The sequence below is a fragment of the Pomacea canaliculata genome, linkage group LG10 (genome assembly GCF_003073045.1).
Source record: "Pomacea canaliculata isolate SZHN2017 linkage group LG10, ASM307304v1, whole genome shotgun sequence".
Taxonomy (NCBI): Eukaryota; Metazoa; Mollusca; class Gastropoda; order Architaenioglossa; family Ampullariidae; genus Pomacea; species Pomacea canaliculata.
In genome coordinates, this window is record NC_037599.1 from 17,859,406 (window position 1) to 17,881,997 (window position 22,592).

The window sequence follows — 22,592 nt, forward strand, 5'->3', positions numbered from 1 at the left end:
ATGCATACGCTGTAAATCATAACATTTATTTTCAGAAAAATCAGTTTGGTTCTTTTTTGTCACTAATAATTGTTTTGAATTTTATGAACTTCAGACATGAAAAAAGCAGTATGGTTCCTGGATTTGACCTGCTTCAGTCCCAACAAATATTTTAGCACCCCCATGCATAAGAAATAAGCTGTGTGGACTACAGTGATGGGCAGTTATTTTCAAACTAAAAAACTTGAAAAAATTATTTTATGCAAGCGTCAAGGCAGCAAACAAAGTCATTATACCTAGAAAGTGGGAATGTGCAGTTTACAACACATATGGTTAAAAGGAAAAGATTAGAAAAACTATTGAGTGTAGGACACAAGACAAGAGCACAGTGGGGAACTTGTAATGTATCTTTGAACATTGCTTCCAAGACTGAAGCTAGTTTAAAGCACACATGAAACAGAAAAATAAAGGAAGATTAACAAACACAATAAAGCTGAAACTTATTTTTTGAGCCCTGATAAGAAAATTGCTAATAAAATTGTGGCCCATGTTATATCCTCTTTCTTTAATCTGTAATAAATGAAATTAAAATCAGTGGCAGATGACCTGCAGTTATTTTTGTCTGCATGTTATGGAAAACATCCTTAAATGGTCCTTAGAATTTTAAGTGTGGTCAGCCCTGTATGAACTCTGAAAAGACTTAAACGATATATCACATTTTTACAATTAATTGACTCTCAGATCATTTAGTGAACTAGTAAGAAAGTATGAATGAACATAATAACATATATCAGCTAAATGAGAGCAGATAGAAATATACTCAACCAACAGTTATTACAATGAATGACTATATGGCCTCTGAAGCACCAAAACCCATATATTCTATGGTAAAAAAATCAACTATTTAAAAATCTTTATTTAAAATGGAGAAAAGCCTAATCCCCATAACTCACACTGTCAAGAGTTTCCAGGTCTTGCAACTTTCTAGAGAACGAATGCGATGTGAGCGTAGGTGAGCGACATTAGCACCATGTGATCATATATATAATCCTCCACCCACCCCCTTTTGACAAAGGTGTATGGCTGCATATTTAAAAGAAAAGAAATTTCTCTGTAATTCATACTCTTAATGTTACAACAACAACTACTACTACTACACTTTAGTTGCTCCTTGGCGAACATCTAAATATGTCAGTGCTTCCAGGCATGAGTGTTTGTGTGTATCCTTAGTTTGCCATTGTACTTCCCCCCTCCTCCCCCACATCTTAATAGTCATAAAGTTTCTTGCTCATGGTGTAGTCTTAATTGAAAGAATGAGAGTGATTGTAGAAGGAAGAAGAATATAGGATTTAAACATGGAAAGATCAAGAAGTGCGGACTGATCATTGTGCATGTGTTTAATCATGTCTTTCGTTTTTGTGTCGATATGTTTGGTTCTTTTATCCATCACCTTTACCATCATCCCTCTACATATGTTCAACATCAACACCATAAGACTGCACAAGAATAAAAAAGCACTTTAATCGAGAATGGATTGTTATCATAACAATTTATTTTGGAATGCTCCGTGACTGAAATAAAACACCAGTCAACCTCCTTTTTTAATTATTATTATTGTTAATGTTAATAATAATAATAAAGTCTGACAGGGGGCCTTACTCTTGAGTTCTTTGAAGAAATAACTAATGTTAGTTGCTTCCCTTTAATAACTAAATTTTACGTGCTGACAGGTGCTCAAAGTTCACAGATGAAAAGCATGCCGCAATCAATCGCTTTATATATTTCTTTTGTATAGACGAAATAGTCATAGTGAATCACTTCAACGAAACATGAATATTTTATGTAAGCGCTTATCACAATACAGTTTTTTCTTTGTTTTGAGATTCATAACAAAACCCAGTGGTCATTATAAATCCTTCCGGTTCTTCAATGTTATTAATCCATTATTTATTTCAATGTTTATTTCATATCCAGCAAACTAATGTTCCAGTTGTCTCTTTTGATCAAAGAACATGAAGAATTAAACTCAGCTGGTGAAGCCTCAAAGTCAGTATGAGAAGTGAAGCATACAGAAACCCTTGTGATAGTCACTGCGACATTGGTAGCTTTTGGTAGAATTATCTAGATAATAAAGTAATTCAACAGGTACTCTCTAGACCAGACCCTGGGCAAACGCCGGCCCGCGGGCCGGATCCGGCCCGCCTCCTGTCTCTGATCGGCCCGCCCGCTGGCCCGCCCACCAGTAAATATACTATATATACAGTATTGGGTAAAACTGAGTTAACTATATTAGTCCGGCCCTCTAAAACCATCCCAGTTTCTCATCCGGCCCCTTGGGAAAATTAATTGCCCACCCCTGCTCTAGACCATGGTAGGAGGCTCTAGTGCTGTGGTAAGTTTTAGGTACGTAGGTAGAAGGGATTTATGGTGGGGTAGCCTGTGAACCATATTTTAGTCCATGGGTAAAAAAAAAAAACACTTGTAGTGGGGTATGCTTTACTCCGTGGGTATGAAATTATTGTAGTAGGGTAATCTGTAAACCGTGGATAGTAGGGTCTTTTGGTAGGGTAATGTGTAGACAGTGGGTATAAGAGACTTGTGCTCTGTTGGGGTCATCTGTAGATCGTGGGTAGAATGGTTTGGGGGTTGTGTAATCTGTAGACCATAGGTAGAAAGGTGTGTTTGGGTAAGTTTTATACCGTGGGTAGGAGGGTGTTGTGTTGGGGTAAGTTTTATACCGTGGGTAGGAGGGTGTTGTGTTGGGGTAAGTTTTATACCGTGGGTAGGAGGGTGTTGTGTTGGGGTAAGTTTTAGACCGTGGGTAGGAGGGTGTTGTGTTGGGGTCATCTGTAGATCGTGGGTAGAAAGGTGTGTTTGGGTAAGTTTTATACCGTGGGTAGGAGGGTGTTGTGTTGGGGTAAGTTTTAGACCGTGGGTAGGAGGGCGCTCTGTTGTGGGTCATCTGTAGATCGTGGGTAGAATGGTTTGGGGGTTGTGTAATCTGTAGACCATAGGTAGAAAGGTGTGTTTGGGTAAGTTTTATACCGTGGTAGGAGGGTGTTGTGTTGGGGTAAGTTTTATACCGTGGGTAGGAGGGTGTTGTGTTGGGGTAAGTTTTAGTTTTAGACCGTGGGTAGGAAGGGTGTTGTGTTGGGGTCATCTGTAGATCGTGGGTAGAAAGGGTGTGTTTGGGTAAGTTTTATACCGTGGGTAGGAGGGTGTTGTGTTGGGGTAAGTTTTAGACCGTGGGTAGGAGGGCGCTCTGTTGGGGTCATCTGTAGATAGTGGGTAGAATGGTTTGGGGGTTGTGTAATCTGTAGACCATAGGTAGAAAGGTGTGTGTTGGGTAAGTTTTATACCGTGGGTAGGAGGGTGTTGTGTTGGGGTAAGTTTTAGACCGTGGGTAGGAGGGTGTTGTGTTGGGGTAAGTTTTTATTTTTACCGTGGGTAGGAGGGTGTTGTGTTGGGGTAAGTTTTAGACCGTGGGTAGAAGGGTGTGTTTGGGTAAGTTTTAGACCGTGGGTAGGAGGGTGTTGTGTTGAAGTCATCTGTAGATCGTGGGTAGAATGGTTTGGGGGTTGTGTAATCTGTAGATCGTGGGTAGAAAGGTGTGTTTGGGTTAGTTTTATACCGTGGGTAGGAGGGTGTTGTGTTGGGGTAAGTTTTAGACCGTGGGTAGGAGGGTGTTGAGCTGGGGTAATCTGTAGACCGTGCGTAGAATGGTTTTGTAGTTCGGTAATGTGAGGACCCTTGGTAGGAGGGTGCTGTGTTGGAGTCATCTGTAGACCGTGTGTAGAAGGGTGTTGTATTGTCGTGAGTTTTAGACTGTGTGTAGAAGCGTTTTGTGGCTGAGTTATCTGTAGACCGTACGTATGCGGGTCTTCGCTCTGGGTAATCTGTATACAATGGGTAGGAGTGACTTTTAGTAGGGTGATTTAAGTCAGATGGTCTTGTTTCGAATTCAACAGAGCTCTGTGTCTGTGTTTGTGCCTGAGCCATGCTTTCCATATCAAAATCGCACGACACCGCCATTGTATGATTAGTGTTCAGCATTTCTTCATTCTTTTCTTGTAGTGCCAGCAGCCACTCGTAGGAGTTGTTTCCTGTCTAAACAAACAAAACCTCACATATACAGACATGTGTACGCGTGTACTCATACAATATGATTCATGATTATATGAACATGCATTTTGTGTTATTTATATATATATAATTCAGTATGTCTCATATGTATATACAGGCGATCACATAATGAAACATTGGGGCAAGGTTATAGTTAATTAGTGAGTCACGTGACATCTATTTATTTGTTCGTTGCCTTTTTTGGTTACATTTTGCTTATATATCTTTTCAAGCCGTAAGAGTTTTCAGACTTATTACACAGGTTGTATCCACACCTTTTTGCCACCGCAGGTCACGCCCACTTGCCGCTCGTTGTCCCGGGTGACGGGGATCTTGACGGAGTAGACGCCGGTGTCGTCGTATCTCTCCTCGGAGCCGCTGCACCAGGCCTGGGGGGTGCCGGCCTCGTCTGTCAGCTGCACCGTCTCGTACTTGCGTCCGAAAGGGTTAATCCTCACCAGCGCGTAGCGACCCTCCGAGGGGCTGTTGACGCAGTGGTAGGTGACCTCTGCCCTTCTCGTGCCTGAACGTCAGACGAGAAAACTTCTAAACTTCTCCTTTGACTGTGTGAGGCAACAATTTTTTCACCCACCCTTGTAGAGGAACCCAACGATATATAATCAAGTCTGTACACACTGATTGTACTTAGATGAAGGGGTAGGCAAAAATGTGAGAGTAAGGTAGGGACGATACGATACGATATTCTTTAATGATTCAGTCATCTGGCTCAATTTCGTAGGAGGTTTAACATGGTAATAAATGATATATAATGAATATACTCAGGGCTTCTGCTAAGGCTAAATTTTTTGGGGTCCCAGGGACCCCTTCTTCAGATTTTTAAGGGGTCCCTGTTCTTCGCCCAAATTTGAAGGGGACCCCATTGACGAAAATTGAAGGGGTACTGTATGCAATTTTTTGCGTAAGCAGAAGCCCTGATACTTAGTATGTTTACTACTAGACTTGAATTCTTGCATGCATAGATATGTTAAAAAATACACATAAAATGTCTACGACGAACAATCAACTTTCAAAGAGAGAACAGCAGGACTTACCATTATTGCCTTCAGGGGGAGTCACTGAATTATCGTTGATTGTTTGTGCGTGGACTGTGTCCTGAGCTGTCAACACCAGCAGAAGTAGGGCCAGCCAGGTCCAGGGAGCCATCGTCGCCAGCTCACCTCTTCTCAGTCTGATGTCGAATACTGCGCACCTGTCACAGCTCCTCAAATATATCCTGGAATGTCAGGTGATCAGTCAGACAACAACCAATGAGCAAGTTTCAGTTTTTTTTACTCTATTTTCGGTCAACACCTCTTGCGTCAAGCAAATTAACCCGAGGGCTTTATCCTCTGCTTTTGTTCAGCCAGAGGAAACGGTCTCTTCAGTACTTCTGAAAAAAATCTGTAAAATACAGCTTTCAGTTATATTTCTGGATTTCCCTGTGGAGTCTGAACGGTTTCAGACAAAACGTTCACAAACCTTTTGCTTCATTTGTGTCAGTCATGATAAGTTTCTGTAAGGTGCAACGGCATTGCCAAGCGCCCATACATACAATAGGTACATACAGTAAAATTTTATATTATGTTTTTAAAACGTTACATGAATATTATCCACTATGCCACCTCAACAACCGAATGGTCTAGAACTTTGGTCAGTGTTTCAACACAGAGGTTGCCAAGACAACCATAAAACTTGTTGCTTGGAAGTCAACAGAGCATCCACATATTAGTTTGTTACAAAAAATACAGTTGAGAACTTCAAGTACATGCTCAGAGGAATTGTCCAATCAGCAAGCCCACTTTTGTAACATCACCAGAATTGAAGTCTTGACCTCCTTCAAAGCCCAGACAAGAACTACAAGATTCAAAAGTTTTTATCATGCGAAGATGACAGAAGTTTTCATATTGTAATAACTAGTATCAAATAATGAACTCAGTTGACAATAAGTTTGAACTCAGGTTGGCCTTTAAGTCCAACGTTTAATGCCAAATATGGAAATTTCCGACAAGGTACGGACAAAGCCAGCTAAGTGCGGGTTGAACCCTTAAACCTGAAATTCGACTTCAACGCCCGAAAATGAACTTTTGTGAACAAAGGGGACGTGATTCTTTAAGCATCATTTACCATTCGATCCTGATCACGTTCATCACCTTTAGGTCAACTCGTGCACTCAGGTACTGTCCCCCACCTTTACATTTTAGAAAAAAAAGTGAAAGAGCAATGCTATATCATTGTGTAAACAACTGAGTACAGTCACGATTTCGATAGTAGGAAAAGAAGGAGATAACCAGCTTATGGAGGTATTTACCACGGAGGTAGGTTTCAAAAGCCTCGATAGGAAGTTACTGAAGGGGACAGTAAGCAGCGCTCACGAGTGTAGAATGTAAACTTTTTGCGAGAAAACTCTATTTTGTTGATATTTCTAAGTTTCGAACAGCAGCTTAAAATAACATTCAAAAGACTCAGTGACTCATACAAAATTTTCTTCTCGTGATGCCAAAAAACAGTGAGTGTGTGTGTGTAGAGGGACATTGTCATTGTGTTTGCAGGACAATGATCCACTCAAGGACCAGAGAGACGACGCATAATATTTGAAATAATACCGTGGGCTCTTATGAGAACAACAAAGAAAGTCTTGTGATACAATCAAATACTACCCTAAGTTTATTTCGTGATTGAAAGAGGTTGGAAAAGAAAACTAATTTCAGGACTTTAGCACAAAGGACAATGTTTGAAACCCAAGATTTGTAGTCCAAACCTGCTAAACAGAGTGTAGTCTGTTTTACCTGAACTTTAGTTGTCAGATGGAAAACAAAACAAAAACCCATAATATTTAAGCAAAAGCTGATCTCATTAGGTGGGTGGAAGGGTGAACACAGTAGAGAATGGGACAGAGAGAACCCAATGAGCGTTCACAAGTAAAAACTTTTCAAATTTATCCTTGAAGCTTATCCTTGAAGAGTTTCAAAATCGTGTGGCCATGTCAATAAACAATTTAAACAGACATCGTATTGAAAATAACACGGTTCCTCATCGCGGCTTTGTTTATGTATACGAGATGTATGTATACGTGTGTATGTATGCGTGGTGTGTGTATACGTGATGTATGTATTCATACACGTTATATTGCGGGGAAGTAACAACACACACACAGAGAAAAAGGTGGGGGATGGAAGAGAGAAGAGATTACTATACTCGACATTCAAGAAGACAAGTACTGTGTTCTTGTGTGTATGTGTGTCTGCTTGTCTCTTGGAGTGAAAGGAGTCAAGAACAATGAAACTTTATTTCAGAAGTCGTATTCCTCACTCTCTGATACATGTCTTCAATGTTTGGCGAACGTCCAGGTGTGTGGCAGTACATCAAGGCATGGGCATACAGAATGAATAAAACAGCCAGACGACAGAAAGAGGAGGACTAAATTTTCTCAGTGAGTCAACCAAACACTTTTCTCGTTTGCAGTTGACGGTGTTGCATGCAAGCATTTAAAGGCTGGGTGTAGGGGAAGACAGGATGATGGTAAAATAGGTAATTACTAGAATTTGTTTACAAGCTTTTATGATAATCATGTAGTCAGCAATTATGTGTGGATATGCATGTGTTTAACATTTTTATTTTTGTTTCTTTGTCTGACTCTTTTTCATCCATTCACCAATTTTTTAACCAGTCTCTACTTTGTTCATCCAACATCGTAACATTGCAGAAAAACAAAGAAGGCGTTTGATTCAACAATGTAGTTTTATCATAAAAATTTATTTAGAATGCTCTGCTACTAAAGTATGTCGCCACAAATTAACAATTATTTTAAGACGAAAGAGTATATTTTGTATCTTGCTTTAACTACTGTTCTAAGTTTAGAATAATACCCAGTGGAAACAAATCATTTCCAGTTTTTTTGGTATTCTAACCTACGTTGTCTATGTCGATGCTGAATTTCAACTACACCTTGATGAGGATGAGTGAAGCTCAACTGGTGAAAGCCACGAAGAAAACCCAGGATGAGAAGTGAAGCCCAGGCCACAGGAGCCCCTGTGTTAGTAGCCGCCATACTGGTGTCATCTCTGATGATGTTGATGACTGCAGTGGCAGACTCACGGGCGGTGGCTTCTCTCTTCCTGCGATACCACGTGGTCCGCCAGTAGTCGTAGTAGGTGCTGCCCCAGGGGTAAGAGGAGGTGCTGCCCCAGTAATTAAAATAATTTGTAGACCAAGGATATGGGGGACTTGTGGTACGGTAATCGTTGGACCAGAGATACGGGGATCCTGAGGTGGTGTGATCCCCATACCAGGGATAGGATGATCTGTTGGTGGTGTGCAGACGATTCCTTCGTTTTAGTAGAGCATCGCTGTGTTTAGAACAAAGAAAGCGAAATGAAATTATTCCAGTCTCTTGGAAGTAGACAGCCGTGACACGACCAGCAATAACCTAATGAAAACGCTCCAGGCTATCTATGTCAAACATGTAGACTGATCTGAATAGTGATATTTACCTTACACATTATTTGATACAATGCTTCTCCAGAATGTTAAAATTTCTTTCTGTGCTTTTTACAAACAGGATTCTTTAACTTAATAATTTTTAATTAATAAGCTTAATTAACTAAGTCACTAGCTTACCTCAGTGCAGAGCGAATCTTCCCGTGTGAAGCAGAACTGGAAGGAGCAGGTGATCTGTACACTGTTGTGACCAGGGAAGGTAAACAACTCGAATGGATCGGTCATGACGGTGCCATTATGTCCCCTTAGCTCAGATATGATGGTGGAGCCGCTTGGTGGACAACTAAAGTTGACAAACAGCATGTTTAGTTGTTTAAAGATTTGTTAAATTAACTGTTCAATTTTGAGTATATACTTCTGGTGATTTTACCTGCTGGCGTCAATATATTTAATTTCTGAAAGCAATAAAATTTGCCTCCATGATCAGAAAACTTGGATATAAAATATCTGCCACAGAGTGATGGGTAACTTCTCCAACTTCTATTTTCCCACAGACTTTGTCTTTTCTACACGATCTTGTAGAGCGTAGCTTATCTATGGATAAGCACTAATTACTACTAATATATATATATAGTTCTTAATGTTTGTCTGTCTCTCTGTGTTGTCAACTTTATTTCATATTGATGGCGCCGGAAAAAATGGCGACACGATGGTATGACTGATTACTATTTGTTTTGTTCTGTTGCTGGTGTTTGAGATGACTGAATGTCCACTGACTTTTGTGTCTAAACACTAGTGCGAGCGTTTGCAAGTCTGGGTGTGCATGCGATTGGTATTTGTCGGGTAAGTGGCGAACTCATATTCCTAGTGCAATGTCAGTTGAAAACCAATTCTTATCTTATCGTATCTCGAGATAGCTTAGTTGTCTCACCCATCAGAGTCAGTCAGAACGAGGCTGTAAAGACCATCTCCAGAACTGACGATACAGTCATAAGGAGACACACCCTGAGCACTGATACCTGCAAATACAATATCTCTATTGCCTATCATAATATTATATAAAGGATGTTCCGCTCCCTTCCCCCGGACTCGATAAATAAAAATAAATAAAAAATTAAAAAAAATATCTCGGTTCGTTTTATTGCCAAGTAGGAAGTAGAACATCCCTCGTACACACATTCACATCGAAACGAATTTAACTAAAGACACGACAACCTCGACTTCGCTACACTCTCATCTGCTCATCTCTCCTGGTTACCCGGGGTGATGGTGAGTCGCATGCGCAGTTGCACGTTGGCGCCAAGTCGAGCCTGTTTGAGAGCTTGTCCCGTGTAGGGGTCTGTCACCTCTAAGGTCACGAACTCGCGAGAATTCACGGGTTTTCCACCGAAGGGAGTTCGCCACCTTCACTGTCACACAACAGAATGCTTTTAAGTCGCACAAGCCATCACACAGAATTTGTACCACGATTTTCATTGTCCTACAAATTTGCATATTTATAGTTTTTGAACAACTGTTTCTTGTCTATTATATTTTACAAAGGACAAAAATTGTGTACTAATTTTCCTAGCTATTTAAATGTGACCCGAAATTTATTTTAGCATTTATTTGAGAATACAATTTTAAATATAAAATGTATAGAGCAAAATTTGTGTAAATCCTGTTTCCTACACGACAACACTCTGTGACTGTGTCAGAACCATGTTGTCCGCCTCATTAAAATCACACGACAGCTCCATCCTGCGGTCAAGGGACAGCATCACTCCATTCTTTTCGCGCAGTGCCAACTGCCACTCGTAGGCGTTGTCTCCTGTCTACACAAACAACCTCTAGTTATGCATGAATACACGTGGGCGCGTATTCAACAAGTGTCTATATAGAGTTCAAATGTATATTATTATTATTATATGTGTCTGGTGTTTATGTATTCATAAAAAAATAATATGACAGATTTTTTTTTCTTGATATTCCATCACACAGGCTGTACCCACACCTTATTGCCACCACAGGTCACGCCACTTGCCACTCGTTACCCCGGGTGACGGGGATCTTGACGGAGTAGACGCCGGTGTCGTCGTACCACATCTCGGAGCCGCTGCACCAGGGCTGGGGGGTGCCGGCCTCGTCTGTCAGCTGCACCGTCTGGTACTGGCGTCCGAAAGGGTTAATCCTCACCAGCGCGTAGCGACCCTCCGAAGAGCTGTTGACGCAGTAGTAGATGACCTCTGCCCTTCTCGTGCCTGAACGTCAGACGAGAAAACGTCTAAACGTATGTTGGCAAAACCAGGACAATTTATGAAAAACGTGGGATACTTAAACCTACGCAGGGTGACACTCTCTCCCCTCCCCCAGCTACCCCCTCCTCAAATATGACAGTTCAGACTCGCAAACAGTATAATTGAAAAAAAAAGAAGAAATAAATAAAGAATCAATAGAAGAAATAAAGAGCCATTAACTATATCAGTCCACGCATGCAGCCATCCATCCTTTGATTAGTGGACGTGGTGCAGGGTGGGAGGATGAAAGCCGCCCCTCACAATCTACTCACGTGTGTAGCAGTAGGGACCTGTCCACCCTGCCTCACACCCATACTTGCACGGTTGTCCCCCTTTACAAGGCTCTCCGTAGCAATGGCAGGCCTGGTCACAGTTGTCTCCCACAAAGCCATCCTTGCATACTACACAGGCAGGAAACACGTAGAGTTATCTCCCTTCTAGGTATCTTGCTGTGTATCTCGTACAAATGTTTGCTTAAGGACGTAGAAAAACTAAAAATGTTGTAATACATCAGTGTTGTGTCACGTGCTCTGTACACAATTTCTCATCGCCACCATAATCTGTACAAATTATATTTGCATTGCAATATGTGTCAAAGAGTTACAACTCTCATGCAAACCCAGACTGAAGTGAAATAAACTCAGCAGTAAGTCTCTAACAAATGACAATAGCTGTTGGTGGTACTTCTGTGATTGTAAGCCATTGAACAAAGAACTCATTTAGCTTCGTATTTCAGGTACTTAAAGTAACGGGATTTTGAAGTTTTGTATCAGAAATGATTTTGAATATGATATCAAGGTCCTAATATCAGGAGGTTGTTAATGTTAAAATAATGTGAGCTCAGTTCACTACCTCGGAAGCGATTCTTACATTTGTCTGCCTCGCAGATGTAAGGTCTATTGTCACTGCAGGACGTTCCTGTCCACTTCCTGTACGGGTAGGTCAGGTAGACACAGTCGTACCCACAACATTGATTGATCAAGTTGTAGTAGTTGTTGGTGTTTGTGTACTAAAGACAACAATAGTTATTAATTAACTGCGGCAGTGAAACGTTTGGCAATGATTGACTCACTCTGACACTGTACTTTATTTTCCCACAATGCACCTGTCAACATTTATATTTATCTGTGTGTCAGTCGGCGTTTTCTCTGTGTTGTGGAGTTGGGTCGTTAGTACTTGGGTCTGTCAGTGCACGACATAATTTTGCAAACCTCACACATTAAACTTACATTCAGTCGCTGTCGCTCCAACCCTTCCCAGTAAAATTCGCCGTAGGAATAATTTCTTCTAAGACCAATCCATGGCTCCAAGGTGTATCGAAATGGCAGGAAATCTAAATAAACATGCACATAAATAATGCATATAAATACAATTATATATGTTAAAGCTAAAAGTCAATAGCTGCTTGCATACATATGTGTTATACACACGCATACAATTCCGCACGGTGTGAGTGTAGATTTTTTTAAAAAGCAGAAAGACTAGCCAAGTCCTGTCTGAGTTCTGTGAAAGTCCATACTCATTTTTGTCAGAATAAGGAACAGTCCAGTTAAAATATAAAAAAAAATTAATCTTGTACAGGAAAATAAGTAAGAAGAAGACGAGCAGAAGTTCAACCAGTGCTGGTGCTCACACTGTGCAGCGGCTGAGGTCTACTCACCCTCCACAGCTCTCTGGCGTTTTTCTGATGTGATCGTTACCAGCCGCCCACCCATGGTCCAGCAAGACTCAGTTGCGTTGTCGAATGCCTTGGGAATGTCTACATGTTGTAGACAGAAAGGTCCATCAGAGTCTGGGAGGAGGGTCCAGCTGGTGTCCGGACAGATGTATTGGGGCGACACCACGTCATCGCACACGTAATGTCCGCTGGCTGTTAAGGCAAGAAGTGGACTGATCATTGAATACCTACTGCAGAGTAGTTTGGTTGAAATATAGCTTCACATTGTTTCTTTGATCATCAATTGTACACATTCGTCCTCTCTGACACACTCAGATTCTCCTTTTCTCTGACACACACACACACGTACGTTAAAGTGCCACAAGCCCAACCACCTATCCATACAGACATACACGCGCACAGACACAGAGCATTCCCTAATAGTAGATACACCAACACAAGGATCGTTCTTTTTAATGGAGTTAAAGGATGCTATAGTTTAAAATACGTCTAACTGTGCTTCTGGTTTATTTGCAGCCATGCAGCATGATTGGTCACACCTTGTGAAAGATAGCCAACAATTTAACAAGACAATCTCTGGGTTGGAACCCACAGGGGAGGCGCAGGGTTGGGAGACCCAGACAGACATGGAAGAGATCATTCCACAGAGAGGCGGAGACAGCTGGCATGACATGGTCCCAACTGGAAAGGGATGCCCAAAACCGGATCCGATGGAGGGGAGTAGCTGCGTCCCTTGGGGCGATTAGGAACGAGAAGATTTGTTCTATTGATTGTCTTTGATGATTAATCGATTTTTTAAAGATCTGTTTTTAGAAGCGGGGGACTTACCCACAATGCCTTCGGAGATATTCACCAAAACGCGGTGGCTGGAGTTATTGAGGACTGTTTGTGCATGAACCGTGTCCTGTGCCTTCGTCATCAGCAGAAGTAGGGCCAGCCAGGTCCAGGAAGCCATTGTCGACTGCTCACCTCTTCTCAGCCTGTTGTCGAGTAATTCGCACCTGTCACAACACCGTGAGTATATCCTGAAAGGTCACATGGTCAGAGACAACCAATGGAGTTACAGATTTTTATCAGCTCTGACGTCAAGAAAATTAACTCGAATAGTTGCTTAATTTTTTTCTAAAAACACTGATCTTGTCTTATTACTTCTGAAGAAGGAAACTGCGAAATTCAATATGGAATAATATTTATGCCTTTGGTAGCTTGTAGTGTGAAAGATTACAGAACTCCAAGCCTTCGAGCCTAGTGCTCCAATTATGCCAGCCATGATAAATTTATACTGATTTGACCTGTGAAGGGGCATCGAGACTACATCGTCAGCCTAAAAAAAATTATGAGCATCTACGCACATCCAAAGCTCAAAGATGTTGATCAGCAGCAATACTTGGAACACGAGCATCACATCCTTCGTACACGTGTTTCACAATGTTGCTGACACGTCCCTCTCGTGACATATGGAATCCAATGAGTTTGGCTCAAACAAAATGTTAGACCCAAGCCTGACAAGAAGTTACGATTGGTTCATATGAGAAATCAATCCCTCGCAAATCTGGATGCTGGTGCTTTTATATATATATAACACATGAACATCTGTGAATTTAACTGTTCACGGACACAGCAGTAATAATATCTTTTATAGCAGATTTTGTCGCTTATCAGTGAGCTCAATGGGTTTGAACATAAGAGCATTGCGAGAAACAAATGCAGCAACAAACCGAAAATACTAAAGGTGGCGCGGAGAGGGAGAGATGGCGGACAAAGGGAGAGATAAAGACCTACTGAAGTTATTTAACAAAGTCTAAAGACCAGTCTTGAGAGCTCTGAAGGTACACCCTCAAGTGGACCACGAGTGGAGAATTTAGAACTAAAAATCTTCAGGAGAATACTTGCGATAACATTTGATGTATATATCACCAAAATCGTCTTTGCCAACTCTCAGAGTTTGACACTCGCGCAGGATTATCTATGAGTTGTGATGTTTGCTAACTGAATAGTTTATGTAATTTATGGCTGTTGTTGTCAGAAAAACCTCGCTTTAGTGCAAAAGTTCTCAGTCAGGGTGGATTTTCTGTTATCTTATTGTGAGTTGTCCTGCACACAAGCTCCAACGACAATGACCCTTCTGTGAAATATTGTGAAATATAGTCTTTGGTGTGTCAGCAAGTCCTTTGTTACCTAATGTTACCTAATGTTTTCTAATGTTACCTATGCTAGTGTTACCTAATGCTGCCGTTTGCACGATCTCACAGACTTATATCCGTGTTCGAAATATGGAAATGTCATCAAAATTTAAGCCAGGATTCGGATGGCGCGGGTTTCTATTTTTTTTTATTGTTTATATTGGATTTCTGCTGTAACACAAGCAAGCGCGCACTGAGATACATATTCTACCCTCCCCCAACACACACACACTTTCTCTGTGTCCACTTACAACCCACATCAAGACAACAACACCTGTTTATTCATTATCGAAATTTTTAATCGTCAAAACTTTTTTCATACACTGCATTATGTAAACAAACTGTTAAAAGTTTCAAGACCTACAAAAAAAGTATTTTCAGCAATTTGAGTGTATAATAATTTCACCTGATACCCCTCCACGTCTCACTCTAACCCTGGGCTCCCCCCAGAAAAAAACACCCACCAAAACTCATATTCAAATAGAATGAAAGGCTTTTTTATGCTTGCGTTATACATGAGCTCGATTTTATTTCTACCCCTTTGGCCAAAATCTTGTGTTCCATACAGAATTCTTCTCAAAATGTTTATTTGTGTGTGTGTGTGTGTGGAGGCCGTCTATGTCTCTGTTGAATGTGTCTCAGTGACTGTTTGTGTGATTGCATTGATTGTTTCATTCAAGGGCTTACCCTACGGAAACAATGATAAACAAATGCTATCTTCACTAGTGCACAGATACAAAAGGTAGAACAGAACTGCCTTTAATAACATTCGCTAAGTACATAGATTAATCTTCCTCTGTAGTCTTTATACATAAAATGCATAAAAGAGGAGAACGCCACATTATTTACAATCGTTTCAATTGTTGAAGTCAAAAACAAACTTATGTTACAAGTACATGTATTTGGATTTAAAAAAATTCTTTGCACGAATCTTGCTGTCAAAGGATATAGGTTGTGTCAACACAGAGCAGTTAACCTCACCCTCCTTGTTGATTTGACCAAACTATTTAACTGATCTTCAGATTCCTAAATAAAATGTGTCGCTCTTTTAATTTACATATAGACATATTATGCATCCCTGATTTAACCAAATAAAACCAAATCCAAGAGAAATTGTGACACCAACTAAATAAAAAGCAAGCATATACTATTGTGCCAGCTGTGCAAATCATAAGAGTTACTTTAGCTGCCGTGTCCGTGGCTGTCAGTGTGATTCATCTAATGTTAGTAGACAAAATCCTGATTGTTCATTCTCTATCTGCAGACATGAAGCCCTGTAAACATGTGATGTAGTGTCTAAAATAATATATAGCGGCAGGCCTTTCTAAACATGGTTAGACAGTTGTAGACATAAAATAGGGCAGCAGCATGGTATACATGCCACACTAAATATCAAACTAGAATAACCAACGAAACAAGGACAGCTAGGCTTTGAAGAAGCGAAGAAAAGCCAGGAACAGAAGCGTTGCCCAGGCAACCAGACCCGCTGTGTTATTAGCCGCCATACTGGCAGTCTGCTTGGTGACCGTGCTGGTGGATTCTGGTGACACAAAAATCCAGAAACTGATACACTACGATCGAAGATAAGCATAATTTTTTTCAACGGTAACATCACTCTGCACTGTAAAATGTTTCAAATGCCATCCACTATCTTCTCACCTTTAATGATCTCGACCTGTGCGGTGGCGAACTCAGTTGCGTTGGCTTCTCGCTTCTTGCGGTACCAGTACGAGGGGGAGGACCAGTAGTAATAAGGGCTGGTGTACCAGTAGTAGTAATCAGTGGTACACGACCTTTGGTAATCACTGCTGGTGGTATCCGCCGTATGGTAGCTGGTGGTGGTCAGACGTGCCATTCTCCTGGTAGTGCATCGCTGTGGCAAGAACAAGAAAAGAATAATGACAATGCTTCCATCTTCTCTAATCGAACAGTCGACACGATAACAAGACAAACTTACTGAACACTCGTCAGTCTTCTTGAATCGCACCGCCGGGATGAGACCAAGACACAAGTAACCAAAATTTGTAAGTCTTATGAGAACACGTGACTGAAAGGAAGGTAAGTACTCGAGGGTTGCTTAACTTAAGCTCTTATATATCTATTTGAAAGAAGTAACTCATTGTCACACTGCATTTTACTATTTGACTAGCTTACATCAGTGCATAGTGGATCCTCTGCTGTGAAGCAGAACTGGAAGGAGCAGTAGATCTGTAGATTGTTCTGACCAGCAAAGGCGAACAACTCGAAGGGTTCGGATTTAAGAACGCCATTATGTCCCTTTAGTTGAGATACGATGGTAGATCCGTCTGCAGGACAGCTGAAAATAATAAAAATTTACATCTGTAGCTCTAACTAAACTGTCGTTATTGTATAATCTTGCACCTGTGATTAAGCTGTTTTGATAACGGAAACCAGCATTGTCAGAGATGACAGAAAAATTGATTCCTGACTTACTGAGTAGACCAGCCTCGCAGGAATTCTAGAAAAAGAATGCAGTTGTATCAACGTCACGAAGGTAAAAAAAAAAAAAGAAAAAGAAAAACCCAAAACATGAAAACATAGAACATGCAGGAATCTTTAGCACCGCAGCCTTATTCAATCTGTTAAATAAAATAATACTTAATGAACACATATTACCCATCAGAGTCAGTCAGAACGAGCTGGTAGATGCCATCTCCAGAGCTGGCGACACAGTCGTACGGAGACACTCCCTGGGCCCTGAGACCTGTAAATACAATGTTGTGATGATTTCTTTCGTGATGACGAGCATGCATACTTGTGACAGGCACTGATCATTCTGTGCTGGTCAGTCCCCACTAGTCATCAAAGGCATTAGACAGACGTAGACAAAGCTCAGCCTGATTGTTAGATTGAAAGTCAGTCATGGAGTATTCAGATGATGAGGATGATGGTGATTAAAATTTTGAATGCCCTTTACTCTGTAGACACCTATAGTGAAGCTTCCTAGACTTGCGATTACTGTTGTGGCTTGTTTATCAGACTCTTGCATAAACTCTTGCTCAGTTTTTTATTATAAGAATTCTCACGCAACTGAGGGGAGAGGTGTTTATAGGGCTACATTCTCTGTCTTGTCCACACTCTCCATCTGCTTCCTCACTCCTGGTTACTGAGTGATGTGGTGAGTGTCATAGCGCAGTGCACGTTTGCGCCGAGTCTCGCTCTTGTGAGAGCTTGTCTGAGTAGGAGTCGGTCACCGCAGGTTCACGAACTCGCGAGTTCAAAAGGTTTCTCCACTGATGGGAGGGCATTGTTTGGTTGATCCACTTCTCTGTTGCACATCAAAGTAAATAAAACAATAATAAAAGTGTTAAACTGCTAGTATGCATTAAATTACTTAATAATTTCATAAAATAGAAAATTTATCTTATTGATACTTTTTATTTTAATTTCGAGATATGAAGAATAATGTTTTGAAATTTAAATTAACTGTAGCAAAAGTAGGGGAAGGATAGAAAAGGTAAAAAAACTGTAAGTCAGTGTTTTTATTTCGTACACTGCCATGTTCTGTGACTGGTCTGAATAATGCTGTCCGCCTGACTGAAAGTCACACGACAGCTCCACTCGACACGGTCAAGGGGACGAGCAACACTCTTTTTTTCTCTTGCACCGTTCAGTAGCACCTGTAGGAGTTGTCTCCCGTCTAGACAAAGAAGTAAAACACATGATGACTATACACGCACACAGTCAAGCTCTGGCCAGCTCTTTTTCAATCGTTCCCCGCCACCCAACAAAAACAATGTGTACAAACACATTGTCACACCATGAACACACACCTACACACCTTATTGCCACCACAGGTCACGCCCACTTGCCACTCGTTGTCCCGGGTGACGGGATCTTGACGGAGTAGACGCCGGTGTCGTGGCGTACCACAATCTCGGAGCCGCTGCACCAGGCTGGGGGGTTGCGGCCTCGTCTGTCAGCTGCACCGTCTCGCTACTTGCGTCCGAAAGGGTTAATCCTCACCAGCGCGTAGCGACCCTCCGCCGTGTTGTTGACGCAAGTAGTAGATGACCTCTCCTTTCTCGTGCCACCCAACGTCGACGGGTTGAGAAAAAATCATAGCGTAGCCATCCGTTTGACAGCGAACCAAAAAGACTTTCTGTGGCCAAAATGAAGAATCACTTCATTAGCAAGAAAGCAAAAATTTTATTTAGACAATCTCATTCACTTATATGCTCCTCCTCAAAATTTTGCGTTAACCTTGCAATTCGATGCCTATAACACATCATTATACAGATTATTACACAGTAAGTTTACTATATCGGAGATGTATTTATTGTCTTCCATCATCTATACCACCTGTATTTTCTGTTCAGTCTTACCACGATCCAGTGTCAGAATTGAATTATTAATGCAAGAAGCTTCAGCGACGCCGCCTCAATAATCACGATAGCAGTAGGACCTGCTCCACCTGCCTCACACAACCGTACACTGCACGGTTGTCCCCCTTTACAAGCTCTCACTAAAGCCAAATGAGCAGGCCTCGCACATTTCTCCCGCCAGTCCACTCTACACACACTTACAGCAAAGATTGTTACGTGAGAGTTATCTCCCACTGTCTGCCACGTGTGCAAATGTTTATTTGCAAGCCACGAATAATGTAAAATTGAAGATATATTTACACTTTATTGTCCCCTAGTCCTAGATTTGAAGTTAGTCAGGACCTTCAAATTATTCCAGTCCACAACGCTAATCCCTGAGTGCAACCATCTTAAAACTATGTTTGTCTAGTTACTTGCATCAATTATACATACTAAAATGTTGAGCGACAATGATAGTTTTGAAATGGATGATGCTTAAACTTGCCTCGTAGTTCGGACAAGACAGTTAAGTATTTATTTAGAGAATGTGCCAAGTTTGCTGCCTTGAGATTTAATCTCTACCTCCAACTCTCTCGCAGATGTAGGGTCTGCTCTCCCAACAATTTGTTGGCGCCCATCTCCTGTACGGATAATTCATGTAGACACAGAAAAGGTCACAGCAGCGGTACTGCCAATCGTAGTAGTAATCACCGTTTGTGTACTGTAAACAGTGCAAGAATCATCATTATTAAGCTATTTTCGCTCGCTGACTGACTGTTTGATTCACTCGCTCACTCACCCACACGCACGCATCCACTCACTCAAACCAATGACTTACGTTGAGTGTGAATGGTTGCATCCCTTGCCAGTAAAATTGGCCATAATAAGATATTTGCCTGAGACCAATCCATGGTTCTCTGGAGTATCGAAACGGTATGAAATCTAAAACACACACACATACACAAGTTTATGCCTTTATCAGTTAAACTATTACGAAACTCTGAAGTATTACAGACATGCATACATAGCAATATAAAAGTACAGACAGAAGGTGACGAAAGTATGAAAAGTATTTCTAAAAATAGTGTTGTCTGCATGAACTGAATTGGAAAAAAAAGATGAAAACACAGCAGGACACAATGTGCTGTTGGTGAATGTTGTCATCGACACTCAGATGGAGTTTGTACTCATTTAGGAAATCTTAAAAATAATGGCAACAAAACGCCAGTTGCATTGACTTTGTGCAGAGATCTGCCTATACCTACTTACATTACTCCGACCTCCATGCTCAATGGGCTGCGACTACTCACTCTCGATAGCTTCTGGCGTTTTCTGTTGGATAGTTAGCAGTCGCGCGCTCATGTTTGAGCAGGAGAGAGCAGCATTGCCAAACCACTCATTAATGTCCACCAGCTGGAGACACATGGGTCCATCTGAGTCAGGGACGAGGGTCCAGTTGGTGTCTGGACAGGTGTACTGAGGCGACACCACGTCATCGTGCATGTAAATTCCGGTGGCTGGAGGGAAAAATAACTCGACAGATGAATACAGATATGTTAGAGTTGGTATAAAATGTAAAAAGTACATGATATTTAAATAGAAGTTCACATACTTTTATGTAATTAATATAATTTCACACATTAATAACGCTGTTTTTATGCTTTTTTATGATTAATACTCAGAAAAGGTTCGGCTTTTTACAGCAGATTTTGTATGTCTAAAAGCTTAACGAGCTTAACACAACGACACAAGACACTTGTCCTTGATTACCCATGTTGCTACTAGCACAGGCATGTACTTTTTTTATAATCAAGACCTAGTATATAAACAAAATATATGAGTTAAACATATATAAATATAATGTGTAGGATACAGCAAAACGCGGTAAGAGACGAAGTTCGGGTAATTTGGAAAACAATAAATAACTCCAAATGGTTAAAAAGTGAGGTGTCTTATTTGGGAACCATTAAGAGGCCAAGAAAGTTTTTGTTTTTACATCTTCTGACCAATCAAAATAATGCCGAATATTTCCCTAAAAAATGCTTAAATTCTTTTACGAAACGTTGCACAAACCTTACCCTAATCACTCAATAGTTAGCATTTTGTAGATATTTGTTGTCAAGTACAGTTTGCAGAGGTTTGAATGGTTATGAGTCACTGTTTGCTGTCGACTTCTTGAGCGATGGACGTATGTATTGTAGTAGCTAAACGTTTGAACTTTCTAGACTTTGCAACGGGATCGTTTACTTTCTTTATTATTTTTGATTAACCGTCATAAATCGGTTTTTAGAAAGAACAGACTTACCAATAATGCCTTCGAGAAATTCACCGAAATCTGAAAACTGGAGTGCCGCCGAATGTTGTGCTGTGGACCGGTGTCCTGTGTGATCGCACCAGGAGGCAGGGAAACCCAGGCCCAGGTAGACATGGCTATCTGCACACCTTCGCTGGCTAACGCCAAGTGCTTTACCTGTTCAAGCACCTAGCTTGGACTGCGAGATTCACGTGACCATATTCACAGTTCAACCACCAATGAAAAAGTAAGGTTTTTGTTGTAAAGATCTCTTTCTGCTAACTGGGTCTGACGCCAACGCATCTAAAACTGTTTTCTTAGCATTCTTCATTTTTACACCCAGCTAAACCTTCGAGAGGTTTTGAACGAACTCCGCAAATCAAAATGCAATCGTTTTTGGCCGTTGTCAGGCTGACGGTCTTGAAGCCAAAAGAACACGGGCTGCAAACTCGTGAAGCTTTTTGTTCCTTTCATGTCAGCAAAAGCAAGAAACCTTTTATCAGGTGCATCAATTGCGCCACGAAGCGGGCAGTTTCAGGTAAACACATTCAGGTATCATACTTTAGTCCGCCCTTGGATGTTATTCCCATACAACCAGATGGTTGAGTCAATCGGATGTTCTTTTGCACAAAGATTTGCACCTGATGTATTAGTTTTAAAATGATAGAAATTATACGTAATTAATAAGTGTCGGCAAACGTATGATGGTCAGAAGATGGAGAATACATCGGATTCATCATTAACTTTGTACTAATGTTGTAAATTTTCAAAATGAAACACTTGTCTCACGACCACATCATCAGTACAGTTGTCTCACCTAGCAGACTTCTATGAGAACTGGACATTCACCAAACGTCGAGTTGTCACCTTCCACATGGCTGCAGCCACAACATTGTCTAAGTCTCTATATATCTATTATCAGAAAGTCTACAACAGGAAGAAAATATGTGTGCAATTGCTGCTTTTTGTTCTTTATTCTAGCGCGAAAAACAATTTCTTGAGGATTTTCCTCTTGCCTAAGTCTGTAGACTTCAAGACATCCTCTATCATCCATGTTCTACATCAGAGCTTGCACAGCAACCACACGAGCAGACAGACAAGTCCATCAGTCCAATGAGATTTAGAAGGAATTTTGTGAGTGTCGAAAAGTTTCTCCGCAACAAGAATTTTTCATTTATTTGAGCAGCAACGGTCTAACCATACTCGCAATACGAGGCAAGCACAATAGCCTTGCGGCATATTTTATTTTAATCCGTGCCACGTGCAATATTTTAGCAGGAGGCCACTGCACACCAGTCA

At 41.0% G+C, this 22,592-nt stretch overlaps 4 protein-coding genes across 6 annotated transcripts; all 4 read right to left on the bottom strand.

Annotated features, from left to right (window-relative positions):
* Positions 1–3,417: 3,417 nt before the first annotated feature.
* LOC112574384 (serine/threonine-rich protein adg2-like) lies at positions 3,418–5,326 on the bottom strand. Its single transcript, XM_025255430.1, has 3 exons — positions 5,154–5,326; positions 4,377–4,624; positions 3,418–4,086 (listed from the first exon to the last, which is right to left on the bottom strand). Exons 1-3 carry the CDS (start codon positions 5,263–5,265, stop codon positions 3,418–3,420), a joined length of 1,029 nt encoding a protein of 342 aa, XP_025111215.1. The 5' UTR covers positions 5,266–5,326.
* Positions 5,327–7,833: 2,507 nt separating this feature from the next.
* On the bottom strand, positions 7,834–14,053 carry LOC112574010. Of its 3 annotated transcripts, none has more exons than XM_025254788.1 (12): positions 13,845–14,053; positions 13,321–13,493; positions 12,475–12,687; positions 12,044–12,147; positions 11,685–11,823; positions 11,087–11,215; positions 10,532–10,778; positions 10,210–10,352; positions 9,797–9,947; positions 9,470–9,557; positions 8,719–8,881; positions 7,834–8,447 (listed from the first exon to the last, which is right to left on the bottom strand). In XM_025254788.1, exons 1-7 carry the CDS (start codon positions 13,892–13,894, stop codon positions 10,549–10,551), a joined length of 1,038 nt encoding a protein of 345 aa, XP_025110573.1. In that variant the 5' UTR covers positions 13,895–14,053; the 3' UTR covers positions 7,834–8,447; positions 8,719–8,881; positions 9,470–9,557; positions 9,797–9,947; positions 10,210–10,352; positions 10,532–10,548. The 3 variants fall into 3 exon arrangements, with proteins under 3 accessions (XP_025110573.1, XP_025110574.1, XP_025110575.1); XM_025254789.1 differs by having other exon boundaries at positions 12,475–12,684; positions 13,845–14,048; XM_025254790.1 differs by lacking the exon at positions 13,845–14,053 and having other exon boundaries at positions 13,321–13,504.
* A 1,593-nt stretch (positions 14,054–15,646) lies between these two features.
* On the bottom strand, positions 15,647–17,449 carry LOC112573763. Its single transcript, XM_025254354.1, has 4 exons — positions 17,313–17,449; positions 16,830–16,992; positions 16,335–16,548; positions 15,647–16,215 (listed from the first exon to the last, which is right to left on the bottom strand). Exons 1-4 carry the CDS (start codon positions 17,447–17,449, stop codon positions 16,100–16,102), a joined length of 630 nt encoding a protein of 209 aa, XP_025110139.1. The 3' UTR covers positions 15,647–16,099.
* A 2,122-nt stretch (positions 17,450–19,571) lies between these two features.
* On the bottom strand, positions 19,572–20,774 carry LOC112573764 (secretory phospholipase A2 receptor-like). Its single transcript, XM_025254355.1, has 4 exons — positions 20,771–20,774; positions 20,311–20,517; positions 19,839–19,942; positions 19,572–19,721 (listed from the first exon to the last, which is right to left on the bottom strand). The coding sequence occupies exons 1-4, from the start codon at positions 20,772–20,774 to the stop codon at positions 19,572–19,574; spliced, it is 465 nt and encodes a 154-aa protein (XP_025110140.1).
* Positions 20,775–22,592: the final 1,818 nt, after the last annotated feature.

What these genes read in the sequence shown, in the direction of transcription:
- LOC112574384 (XM_025255430.1), bottom strand. Translation starts at nt 5,265, where the DNA reads ATGGCTCCCTGGACCTGGCTGGCCCTACTTCTGCTGGTGTTGACAGCT. An exon ending in TCCCCCTGAAGGCAATAATG is followed by an intron (nt 4,625 to 5,153) that starts GTAAGTCCTGCT and finishes TCTGACGTTCAG; the next exon opens with GCACGAGAAGGGCAGAGGTC. An exon ending in TGACCTGCGGTGGCAAAAAG is followed by an intron (nt 4,087 to 4,376) that starts GTGTGGATACAA and finishes TTGTTTGTTTAG; the next exon opens with ACAGGAAACAACTCCTACGA.
- LOC112574010 (XM_025254788.1), bottom strand. Translation starts at nt 13,894, where the DNA reads ATGCTCGTGTTCCAAGTATTGCTGCTGATCAACATCTTTGAGCTTTGG. An exon ending in ACGCCAGAGAGCTGTGGAGG is followed by an intron (nt 12,148 to 12,474) that starts GTGAGTAGACCT and finishes ATGTTTATTTAG; the next exon opens with ATTTCCTGCCATTTCGATAC. An exon ending in CATCTGCGAGGCAGACAAAT is followed by an intron (nt 11,216 to 11,684) that starts GTAAGAATCGCT and finishes CTGCCTGTGTAG; the next exon opens with TATGCAAGGATGGCTTTGTG.
- LOC112573763 (XM_025254354.1), bottom strand. Translation starts at nt 17,449, where the DNA reads ATGCATGCTCGTCATCACGAAAGAAATCATCACAACATTGTATTTACA. An exon ending in GTTCTGACTGACTCTGATGG is followed by an intron (nt 16,993 to 17,312) that starts GTAATATGTGTT and finishes TATTATTTTCAG; the next exon opens with CTGTCCTGCAGACGGATCTA. An exon ending in ACAGGTCGAGATCATTAAAG is followed by an intron (nt 16,216 to 16,334) that starts GTGAGAAGATAG and finishes TTGTGTCACCAG; the next exon opens with AATCCACCAGCACGGTCACC.
- LOC112573764 (XM_025254355.1), bottom strand. An exon ending in AACGCCAGAAGCTATCGAGA is followed by an intron (nt 19,943 to 20,310) that starts GTGAGTAGTCGC and finishes TGTGTGTTTTAG; the next exon opens with ATTTCATACCGTTTCGATAC. An exon ending in TGCAACCATTCACACTCAAC is followed by an intron (nt 19,722 to 19,838) that starts GTAAGTCATTGG and finishes CACTGTTTACAG; the next exon opens with TACACAAACGGTGATTACTA.